General features: G+C 40.6%; 1 protein-coding gene across 1 annotated transcript; it reads left to right on the plus strand.

Annotated features, from left to right (window-relative positions):
- Positions 1-2,227: 2,227 nt before the first annotated feature.
- Positions 2,228-2,764, plus strand: LOC138879035 (uncharacterized). Its single transcript, XM_070158609.1, has one exon. The coding sequence runs from the start codon at positions 2,228-2,230 to the stop codon at positions 2,762-2,764; it is 537 nt and encodes a 178-aa protein (XP_070014710.1).
- Positions 2,765-12,754: the final 9,990 nt, after the last annotated feature.

Below are 12,754 nucleotides of genomic sequence, written 5' to 3' on the forward strand. Positions count from 1 at the left end.
TTAGAACTATACATGGCCTGATTCCTTTATAGCCAAGGATATGTAGGCAGCTCAGATACCAGGGCTCGGTCACATTCTCCTTTCTGTTAGCTTTTGGTCTCTTTAAATAAGGGTCGGGTCAAAACACCTGTCTAGTCGTTCTTTGTCTGAAAATACTTCGTGTTTCCAGTCAAAGAGGGGCAGCTGTAGACATGTGATTTTTGACCCTCCCCAAGAGTTTTTACATTTTAGCATGTAAATATTTAATTTAGGCCTAATATTGCTATTTCAACTAATTTTGACTCTTTTACTTTATTTTATTCCAAAAAAATAAAAATTACAAAAAATAATTTCATTAATGTTTAGTAATCATTTTTAATCTTGAAAAATACCAAAATAGTTTTGTTTTAACGGTCAGTCTTATTTTAATAGTTATTTTATTTAAGTAGAACTAATTAATAAATGAGGTCGTATTTTAATCTGATTCGCAGGGAAAGAATGAAACTTGGGCTCAAGCAACCCATTTTTAAGCCTAATTTTGGACCTAGACCATAATTCCCAAGCCCATAATTCCTAGGCACAAACCCCTAACCTAATCCCTACCCCTATATAATAGTACCTAATCCCTAAATTGAGGGAGAAGACCTAAAATCCAATCCGCCGTTTCCATGGAGATTTGACTAAACCTAAATCACAAAATATACAGATACACTCGACAAAATTAGTCGAAAACCAAAAGACTAAGGAGTTGAAAACTACAAAAAATACAGAGACCTACGCAAAAGGCTAAAAAAGCTGGAGAATCAGCCATTACACCCTAAAAGGTCTTCTTCTTCATTAGAAATAAAAACCAGCAGCCCTTAAGAAAATCTTGAGCAGCCATACACGTAGGAGACAAAACCAAAGAGAGGTCAGCCGCAAAAACCAAGCGAGACCCCTCCCCAGCTTCTTCTTCATTAGGATACAAGATAAAACCCTAATAGCCTAAGGAAAATAGGAGCGGCTAAGCCTTAGCACACCCATGACCTTTCTCCTTCACTTCACGCCAAACGACCCCATCTCCCACAACTGAACGGAACTTCACACACACGCACACGCTGAAAACAGTTGAATCCATCTTGGAGCTCGTTTGCAAGATCTGTTCAGCGCCAGATATTGAAGTGTTGAGTTCGTCGAGGTTCGGTGCATCGAGGTCATACGGCGAGGAAGAAGATCGATCTTCAGATCTGCTTTGCCCAAGTAATTCTTGTTTTTTACTATTCCTATACTATGTTAATGATCTCTTTACTATCGAATTATAATGTAAATTTCGTTAATTAGTTTCTGTAATTGTTTTGCAAATGGAGTTTTTTGATCTGGATTCGGTTTTTGCTTTATGAAAACATGAATATCGAATGATGATTGGATAATAATGATATTATTGATTATTAGCTTGTAAAGGATATATATGAGAAAATTGTGAAAAACGCACAATGATGGTGGATTGAACATAGTTAAGAAGCTGCAGTTATAAAAAAATTCCCGTTGTTTGTGTAGTTGTTCTCCGCGGTTTTGAATTTATTCACTTAGTTGTCTGCTCATAGGTTACTCTAATTGGTTATAGCTGAACATGATTTTGACGCAGTATAGAAATTAGGTTGCTATTCTTTACCTGAACTACGTCAAATTAAATTAAAGGGGCTCGGGTATGCATTTCATGTGACCCTGCCATAATTTGGAACAATAATAATAAAAATAAACATGTTGCAAACCCGGATGTGCATTTCATGTGACCCAACTTCTAATTTCCAATGAGGTTAAATAGATCGTGTCGTGAACCACGGGTGCATTTCATGTAGCGTGGCTTGTGATGTGTTTTAAATAACCTTGAAATAAGTCCTTAAATAAATAAAAGCGGTTTTAAAGTTAAAAATGCACATAGGTTTAAAAGTGTTTTAAAATCAGATAATTAGGCCAATAATAACAGTTGAACGACTGTGCTAAAACCACGGAACTCGGGAATGTCTAACACCTTCTCCCGGGTTAACAGAATTCCTTACCCGGATTTATGTGTTCGCGAACTGTAAATAGAGTCAATCTTTCCTAGATTTGGGATTTGAACCGGTAACTTGGGACACCATAAAATTATCCCAAGTGGCGACTTTGGAGGATATGCTTAGAGCATGTGTTTGACTTTGGAGGGCAGTGGGATCAGTTCTTGCCCTTGGCGGAGTTTGCATATAACAACAGCTATCAGTCCAGCATTGAGATGGCTCCATACGAGGCTTTATATGGTCGCTGTTGTCATTATCCTATCGGGTGGTTCGAGCCTGGTGAGGCCAAGTTGTATGGTACAGACTTTGTACAGGATGCCTTGGATAAGGTAAAGTTCATTCAGGAGAGGCTTCGCACAGCTCAGTCCAGACAGAAGAGTTACGCGGATCAGAAGGCGCGTGATGTATCATCTATGGTTGGCGAGAAGGTTCTCTTGAAAGTCTCTCCAATGAAAGGTATTATGAGGTTCGGGAAGAAGGGCAAGTTGAGCCCAAGGTTTATCGATCCCTTTGAGGTGTTGAAGAGAGTTGGGGAGGTTGCCTATGAGCTTGCCTTACCCCCCAGCTTATCAGGAGTTCATCCAGTTTTTCATGTATCGATGCTTCGGAAGTATCATGCCGACTTCTCCCATATGTTGGACGTCAGTACTATTCAGCTGGACGAGAGCCTGGGTTATGAGGAGCCAGTTGCCATCATTGATAGACAGGATCGCCAGTTGAGATCCAAGAGGATTTCTGCGGTAAAGGTTTAGTGGAGGGGCCAACCAGTTGAGGAGGTGATTTGGGAGTCCGAGGAGGACATACAGAGCAGATATCCACATTTATTTAGCAGCTCAGGTACTTTTCTATGTCCGTTCAAGGACGAACATTTGTTTAAGAAGTGGATAATGTAACGACCTGCTGTTTTAGCCCAAGGATTTCGGTATCTCTGACTCTAAGCTCCTCCCGCATTAGATCATTTTTTTGTTTGAGCTGAAAAATTCAAATTAAGGTATCAAATGCTCAATTGACTGAAGCACAAAAATAAACCCACGAAGGTTGTATTACTTGCTCATCGATATCGGCCCACTCTCGAGATATCCTCTCTAAATGAGCTCGAAGGTCACCTAGCTCCCCCTCATTTTGGGCATGAAGAGCCTTGAGTTCATCCAATTCAGAAACGAGCTTCCTAAATTCGTACTCACAACGAGCCAACTCTGCTTGTAACTTGGAAAAGGCTTGGTTGGAGAGATTGAAGGCCAGAAAACACAGAAGAAGGGAGTCAGAAAAGCAAGAATCAAAACTGAAAATACAACGGTCAAATCAAGATCACTTGTTGTCGAAGCTTCTCGACTTATTCATAGATCAAAGAGGCATCGATATCCGGACCTTCCTCAACCCCGGCAAGATATCCTTCAAACATACTATTCTCTTCGGGGGATTCCCCCATGATGAGAGTTTTCATATCTTGGGCATCCCATATTTTCCAGGAGAAAATGATGGGCCCGGCAGAGGCTCATCTACGTTGATCACCTCGACTGGGTCGACGGGGGCCCTCTCCCTCCTGCGAGGGACTTCATCATTGTTTTCTTCGGGTTCATTGACCAGGTGCCCTTCAGCACACGACGTGTTTTAGATATTAGTCAGCCTGGGGACTTCGTCTAAGCCCTTTTTAACATTCCCTCAGTTTGGGCTGGGACCCTTCGGTGGCCTCAGTTCCAGTAGCTTCTGCCGGGGGATCCGACCTGTGATTTCTTCTTTCTCTTTTTCTCCTTAGCAGTCTTCGGGTTATCTGCTTCCCTAGGCAGGGGTTCCCTCATCAAAACGGCCTTTCCAAGGCCTGTATAGGCACAAAGGGTGAGAATACTAGTGAGAGATATCTTCTCTAAAGAGCTCAAGTATGAATAGAGATAAAAACTCACCATGATTTTTGGCCTCCCAACGGGTCTTAGCCAGGTCGCGCTACACGCGCTTAGCATATGGGTAGATCGAATCAAGTCATTGAACCCAGATCGGGAGATCGTTGACAGCGTCGGGGTACCACTCGACAGCTGTATCATCGAAGAAAGTTAATTCAAAGTCAAGAAAAGGTATCCGATCAGTAGAACATGTTTACTTACGATTTATATTCCATTTCTCAGGGAATGGAATTCTCTTAGCAGGGATCAGTTCCGAGGTCCTGACTCGAACAAAGCGGCTCATCCACCCTCGGTCCTTGTCTTCATCGATGCTAGCAAAAAAGGCCTTCGGGGATCGACGTTTTAGCTTAATCAGGCCACCTCGGTAAAGCCATAGGCTATACAGTCTAATTAGATGGTCGAGGTTAAAATTCATCCCCTCAACCATGTTTGAGAAATACCTAATCATATAAACGATGTGCCAGAATGAGGGATAGATTTGTCCAAGTGTCACCTGATATTGGCTGCAGAAATCGAGGATCACTAGATATATCGATGGCAAAGAGGCTTCTACCAGGCCTAAGGTGAAAGGATATATGTATACACTGAGGAAACTGGCCTTGTGCTTGGTTATGTCTTCTTCTCGTGAAGGAATCTCTACTTGGACCGCCTTCCCCCAATGGCAGTCGGCCTTCACCTTCTCGATTTCAGTTATTAAACTGATATATCGAGACATGGGTTTGCATCATCCCGGAATAGAGGAGGGGTTTTCAACCTAGAAATCAGAAGATGTATCACAAGGCCCAGGAGTACACTCCTCAATACTAGGAGGAACTACCGATTTGCCCTTAATCGTTCGAGAAGAAGATGAAGCTTTTTTCCTTTTAAGAAACAGTTTTAGAGGTTTTTGCCATTTCTAAAGTAAAGGATCTGAGAAAATGGAAAATGTCGTTAGAAAAGAAAAGGGAGAGTTCAAGGAAATTGAAAGGGGCTAAATGAAATCTTGAAAGCACTAAGGGAGTAATATCGGAAAAGTTGTGGGGTTCTGTCTATTTATAAAGATCGTATGAATGTGCTAAGGAAGCCAAAAGGTCGACCGTTGGCCGCCTACAATTAATGAATTTGAGAATCATACCAGAGTAACCCTTTAGTCACTTCAACCGCTTACGTCATGATGTTCGCGTCAGAGCCAAAGCATCAGGAATTGGATTGTTAGAAATTATTGAGAAAAATCTATGAGTTGGGCTTGAGTAGTCATTCGCTCGTTTATTTAGCCCACGGGCTACCCAAGTTCGAGCCAGTTCTCACTCGGGGACTATTCATAAAGCCTCAGGGCTATCTTTGCTTCGAGTTCGAGCAAAAGCTCACTAGACTATTAAGCCCAAAGGCTACCCGAGTTCGAGACATTTCTCAGTCGGGTACTATTTATAAAGCCTTAGGGTACTTTTTCTCTCAAGTTCGAGCGAACACTCACTCGATTATTTAGTTCATGGGCTGCCCAAGTTCGAGCAGGTTCTTGCTCGGGAACTATTCATAAAGCCTCAGGGCTATCTTTGCTTCAAGTTCGAGCAAAATCTCACACCACTATTAAGCCCAAAGGCTACCCAAGTTTGATCCAGTTCTCACTCGGGACTATTTATAAAGCCTCTTCATTCTGCTCATCATAACCATTATCTTGGAAACCACCACTATCATTGTCATATTGATCTGAACTCCCTTGGTTCTGTTGACCTCTTTGTCTTCTTTTATTCACTAACATGTTGACACCCTCCATAGCATTTACTTGGCGTGGATTTTGAACCTGTTGTAACTGAGCCTTAGCTAGCTAGTTCATTGTTGTTGTTAGCTCTGCTATTGCCTACCCATGATCATGGAGCTCTTTGTGCAAATGAATGACTGTGGGATCACCCTGTAGCACATTGGCTCTACTTTGCCAAGCGGAGGACGTGTCAGCCATCTCATCAAGAATGTCACAAGCCTAAGCATAAGGCATCTTTATGAAATTACCCCCTGCTAGCTGGTTCACCACACACTGATTGGTCGTGTTTATACCCCGATAAAATGTTTGTTGAATCATTGCATCAGTTATATCATTGTTGGGGCATTCCTTGACCATAATTCTATATCGATCCCAGATTTCGTGAAGGGGCTCATTTGGTTCCTATTTGAATGCTAAGATTTCATCCTGCAACGCCTCCATATGTCCCGGTGAGAAAAACTTGGCTATGAACTTATCGGCCAACTCATCCTATGTAGTGATAGAATGGTTAGGAAGCCTCTCGAGCTAGTCCAGTACCTTCCCTCTAAGTGAAAAAGGGAATAATCTCAACCGCAATGCATCCTCTGACACATTTGTTTGCGTGCTTCCCCAACACGTATCCACAAAACCCTTGAGATGTTTATATGCATTCTGATGGGAAGCACCTAAGATTTCATCCTGCAACGCCTCCATATGTCCCGGTGAGAAAAACTTGGCTATGAACTTATCGGCCAACTCATCCTATGTAGTGATAGAATGGTTGGGAAGCCTCTCAAGCTAGTCCAGTGCCTTCCCTCTAAGTGAAAAAGGGAATAATCTCAACCGCAATGCATCCTCTGACACATTTGTTTGCGTGCTTCCCCAACACGTATCCACAAAACCCTTGAGATGTTTATATGCATTCTGATGGGAAGCACCTATGAAATACTCTTGCTACTCCAACAAAGTCAGCATCACATTTGTAATTTAAAAATTGCCCGCCCAGATCCGGGGTGGGACAATTGCACTAGCATATCCTTCGTTTGGAAGCACCCAAGGAGACACTCTTGGAGGTGGCGGGGGAGGGTCTAGAACATTATCATTGGCCTGGAGGCCTATCCTTTGTCTTTGAGGTACTATAAGAACCTCATCATCAATATTGTCATCCACCTTCTTCCCCGGTGGAAGATCTCCAAGAGGTGCGTTGTTTGATGCCATTTTGTACCTGAATTAGTGACACTCACAAATTAGCAATGCAGAAGGAAAGAAAAACAATACACAAAACTATTTAGATAGATATCCAAAACCGTTAGCTCCCCGGCAACTGTGCCAAAAAGTGATCGGGTCCAACTCTACACCAGTACAAAGTGGCAAGAGCGGTCGATGCAGCTTTTACCCTAGATGGTCGGGATCGAATCCATAGGGAGCTAGAATTGGGAATTGGATTTTTATCTAAACTAGCAGTGCGTAGTGCTCTTAATTATACTTCCAATCATAATTGTTGTTTGTTACTTCTAATTTTATGCTAATAAGATGCTAAATTAAACTAAGAGTAAATGCTTGTAAGGTTTTCTACATGGCTAACAAGACACTAGGGAAGTGACTTTCTCTTAGGTGAATACTTGACGGGATCTAAAGCCTAAGGCAAAGATGTTATGTTGGAGATTGCGATATAGCTAATGCACGGAATTACTCACTCTATACCTATCTGTAGCTTGAGTGACTTTTCCCTAATTGACTTTCTCAATACCAATTGGGTGTCAAAATTATGCAAGCAATATAGGCTCAAGTCGGGTATTACTATCTCTAGGTTTAACCCTTTAATTAAGGTTATCAATCTCTTGAATACACCCTAACTCCTTGTTGGACTGATTTTCCTAGACTCAAGCTCTCTTTCTCAAGAAGAGCCCAAGTCAAATAGGCACAAATTAGTGTTTGCAACCAATAATTCAACATGGAAAACACAAATTAGTCCAAATATCAACTACCCATAAACATCTAAGCCTTAAAACAAAAGGTCCATCAAATACCCACACTAGAGTTGAGCCATAACCCTAGCTAAAGGGTTTAGCTACTCATAATAATGGAAGAAATCAGATAAATAGATGAAGAATAACCCATATAATGTGATTACAAACTAAGATAATGAAGACTCAGTGTTAAACTAGCTACAAATTACTCAACATGGAACAAAACTGTCGTTCATGTGCTCTGGACTCTAACAGATGCCCTAAAAATGTGAAAAGAAAGTATTTATACAAAGCCGAATTTTCTGGACAAAAATATCCCTGATAGAGTTACCGCGGCCTCGATGAGGCTTTTTGGCTTGACTTTTCACTCTCTGAATCTGGCCACTGCGGGCAGCATAAAATGCTTCGTGGCCGCTGTGGCTTCACTGCGGTCCGCACGAAATGCTCCGCGGACCGCGCTGGTTTCAATCGTCCAAACTCCCAACTCTCTAAATCCCCTCTCCGTGGACCGCATAAAATGGATTGCGGCAACGAAGAGTCTATTGCGGCCGCGAGAAATCCTCTGCGGACCGCACTTCTTTAAGCTCCAAAAGTGCACCTCTCTGAACTCATCTACTGCAGATCGCACTAAATGGTCTGCGGCTGCGGTGGGTCTGTTGTGGCTGCAGTGGATTTTATGTTGTAGCAGTGCTTTGACTTGTTCTTGATACTTGTGCATGTTTCACTCCTTTTTGAGCTGGTTTTGACTACTTGTCACTTTTTTGAACAAACCCTGCAAACAAGTACAACATGTAAGCCTTTGAGACTATTTGTATATATTTTTAATCCAAAACTCAAGTAAAAATGAGTGTAAAATGAACTAGAATCCCTAGTTATCACCCACTCGGTGGCGAAATCTAAAAGCTGTTTTAGTACAAGAAATTTACCACTCGAGGACTATCAGCGAGGCCTAAAAAGGCTAGGCTTTATTTCAAAAATCGAGAACTTGCTCTTAGTCAATTCGGACCCAGAAGTCTCGGCGACCTAAGTTCGCATCAAATCAATCCAGGCTTAGTCTAAGGGATAGCATAGAGCTCCAAGGAATGTCATATCAACCGATTAAAAAACTAAGGGTTTATTATGACTGGGTCTAGTATTCGGACCGATCGATAAAGTCATGCACTTGGATTTCTCACAAGCGAAGGCAAAATGCAGTTAAACACAAGTTGAATGCAAAATAAAGAATTTTTTATATTGATAAAAGACAATTACAAAGGCCCATGAGGGGTCCTTACACAGAAATAAAGAAGAAAAAAGCCTAATCTACTTTCGAGGGTATATCATCGGGAGACATTTTCGAGAACCGTTTCCTCAGGGACCCTATTTTGATCTTCAAAGCGTTGTCTTCGAAAACCTCCTCCGAAAAAGCAATAGATAAGGAAAAGGCTATAGCCTATCAAAGAGCAAAAGCTTTTGATAAACAAGGAAAATTGTGGCCTGGTGAAAAACTTGGCAAGTAAGAGCCTCGTCAGCACTACTATTGTGAAGCCACTTTTTGAGATATTGCACCGGTGTGGGATGAAAAAGTCAGTGGGTAGCACCACCTCACTCCATGGAAACAAAAGGAGTGAAGCACCACACCAGATTGAAGTTAAAAGAGATGAGCATCGATTTACAGTCCACATATCTTCTTATGCGGAAAGAATTTGAGGTCTCTCTCTCATTATTTCGGGCCGACAACAACAACAACAGCAACAACAATAACAACCACCCATTATAATCCCACTCAGTGGGGAAAAGCTCTGAAAAAGAGCCATGGCATAACCGACAAGGCCACTGCCATACGACCTTACGATCACGGGCTTGAACCATAGAAGTAGGAGTTTGGAGGAGGATGTAGAAAAGGGAAAGGGCTAAAGGCTGTTGAAGAAAGACTGAGTGAGGTCTTGGTTCAAGCAATCCCCTATTTATAAAGAGACAGTAACGTAATTGACGGCGCAATCAATGTCTTTGGGGAAACGTATCAACAGCGCAATCAATGCTTTTGGGGAAACGGATTGGCATCGTAATCACCGCTTTTGGGAAAATGAACCAGCGGTATAATCAGCGTTTCTAGGGAGACAAACTGATGGGATGTTTCAGTCACTACGAATGCTTACGTCACGAGCATGACATCATCACGAGAGGTTCGAGAAAGTCGAGGTCAAGATTGTTTCATATCTTTTCATTCTAAAAAATGTGGGGACTATCTGTATACGGTGAAAATAGGGAAGTTCGACTTTAGGGCTACTATGTCGCTCCACCCCTAACCTCGAAAAAGCCCGAAGCAGAGCGTGAGGTGCGACCCTGATGTGTGTCCCTCAAGGGAGCATATCGAAGGCTCACTATGGTCGACCTCAGAGCAGTACAATCGATGATCGTCATGGAAAGGCAAGAAAGCTCCCAAAGACAAGTAGTTAGAGCTGACCAGGTCTGCAAGAATAGTACAAATCCGTACTAACTCATTATACAGCTATACCAATAGCATCTCTTCGTCATTTATTAGACATGTACTATGTTGGCATTTCCCCCTCCTATATTAAGGGGACCCTTGTCATCTTGTAAGAGGATTCGGATTATTATATACACATTGAATATAATACAACATTCTCTGCTCTTCGCTTAAACAATTATTCTACACATTTATTGTTGATTCATTCATTGCTCATTATTAACCGCAAAAGGACATCTTTGAGGCCCTCATTATCATTGATCCTTCATCAGTTGTTCATTTCTATAAGCCCTATTTGGACCTCGAGGCCCTGCTCCAGCCAGCTCGAGGCCCAGCCTTGTGACCTTATTGGTGTGCATTTCTTATTTTCTTTACTTACACTTAGCATCTATTGCATAACAATTAGTATTGAAATAAATCATGTATTTTTAGAACCACAAAATCAAGGTAAACAGATGTTTGCCAATCCACTCGTGACTTCTATTAGCGTGAATTTATGGTAAATATCGCTTTTTATAAAAACAATTATATGTTATTATTTAGTATGTACATATATATATATATATATATATATATATATATATATATATATATTTATATCATTGATCAAATATCTTTTGTTAGAAATTATATTACTGGAGTTCTGCTGAGGATGCCATAATCAAACATACTTGGAAAAAAGTGGCATCTACCTTGTACACTAAAAAGTTGTACGTTTGGTGAAAATTTAGAACCAGACCTACTTTTGTTAAAGAGCATATATGGGAAAGCTGGCAGGCACACTGGCCCTTGGAAAAGTGGCTTGAAAGATCTCGTGTCGCCCCTCAAAATCGGTGTAGCGAGACTGGTGGTCCAGGCACTGGTCCAAGCAAGCATACCGGTGGTTCTAGGTCTACAGTGGAGAATACTATAAAATTGGTATTGAATTTAACCTTTTAATAGAGTAATTATATGACCTTATCTCCTATTTTAATATTTTACTCTATTATTCAGGCAATAGAATTACGCCGTCCAGCAAATTCATGGGATATATTTAAGAAGCTGTATAAAAAGAAAGGATGGGAACTTTGTGAATACCAAGTCTAAGACCGTTGGTGTAAGTTTCTTTTATAATATTTCATCATTTTAGTTGAGAATGAATATGAGGAATATTACTGGTGCAATTCACTTATTTGAAAGCTTCTTCACATCATCTCATTTCTTGTTTAATTTCTTGTTGTGATGTAGTAATGAAACACATATTGTGACTTATTCAACTTCTTATTATGCTTCAAAGAATCAGCTTATAAGTCACTAAGTATAAGTTTATTTTTACTTAAGAAGAATATCAGTTGAAAGCTTGTGATAGCATCTATTTTGGTCTAGTTTTTTTATTCTAATCTTGGAAATATAATCCTATGAGTCTATGACTGTATTGGAAAAAATTGAGTTTACATATTAAAGTGATTGGAAAATGACGAGTCATGACACGTAGACTAGTCAAAGAGTTATGATTTGCAAAGAGGCACGAGTTGTAACAGATAGAAGTAGAGGCATAAGAGGAGGCACGAGCAGATACTCAAAAGATTCAACGTCCGTACCTATTTAAGTCCAAGAATCAAGGAGAATGAATCTGACAGTACAAGAGAGTACAGATACAGTATTTAATAAGCATTAAATACTAAAAACGTTAGAGAATTTGTATTAAAATACAATGATTATGTAACGTAGCATTTAATGTCTTTAATTGTCTATAATGACCTTATTATGACAAAGGCAAAACGCATATTTCCAAGATAGCTATAAAATGAAAAGAATGGGTCAATTGTAAAGACACGAAAGACTATCTAAGTACATTGGTTTACTTTATCTTCTTCTAATTATCTTATTGCTAGCCAAATTACTTTCTCTTATACATTTTTTGATTATCAGTAACCCGAGTTCTTCTAAATTAAAGCTTTGACCGAAATTCCACTTTTTGGTTAAACAAATTGGTTCCGTTACCGGGAATCTAATAATTTATTCTTTTTTAGTTTAACTTTCCTTGTTGCATCAACCATGTCGAACAATAATGACAACATTCAAGGAAACCAACAACTTCAGGGAAATCTACAAGATAATCACACCCCGGCCCCTTCTCTACAAAGCTCTCATCGGCGGTCTCGAGAAGGCACTCCTGATGGATCTCATGCAAAATAGAAATGCTCAATTTGAAAATATTGAAACTATTGATGAAGTTTTGCAAAAACTAATTGCTGAACAGGTCAATAAAGCTCTTGAGGCTTTTGCTAGCTAGTTACCAGCTGCACCACCCACACCCACTCCAAATAACAACACTTTGGAGAACCCTCGCTCTGGGCTTGTTAATTCAGGTAGTGGTGGAACCCCCAGCGAATCACAAGAGGGAGTACCAGGTAACTTAGTCAATTCTGATTTACAAAATTTAGTACTAACATTGCAGAAACAGCTCAAGGAGCAAAGTGATCGCATAGAGAAAATATCGGGGGTGTCGCCCGTAATCAAAGGGATAGATATTCGTAACAACCCTGGAAGCCAAGTGTTGCTCCCCTCCCAATTCCAAAGAAATTCAAAATGCCCGATATTCCAAAATATGATAGAACAACTAATCCACGAAACCACATTACTGCATTCACAACAGACATAAAAGGCAACGACTTGACCAAATAGGAGATCGAATCAGTATTGGT

Source organism: Nicotiana sylvestris, chromosome 10 (genome assembly GCF_000393655.2).
Source record: "Nicotiana sylvestris chromosome 10, ASM39365v2, whole genome shotgun sequence".
In the NCBI taxonomy this organism is placed as follows: Eukaryota; Viridiplantae; Streptophyta; class Magnoliopsida; order Solanales; family Solanaceae; genus Nicotiana; species Nicotiana sylvestris.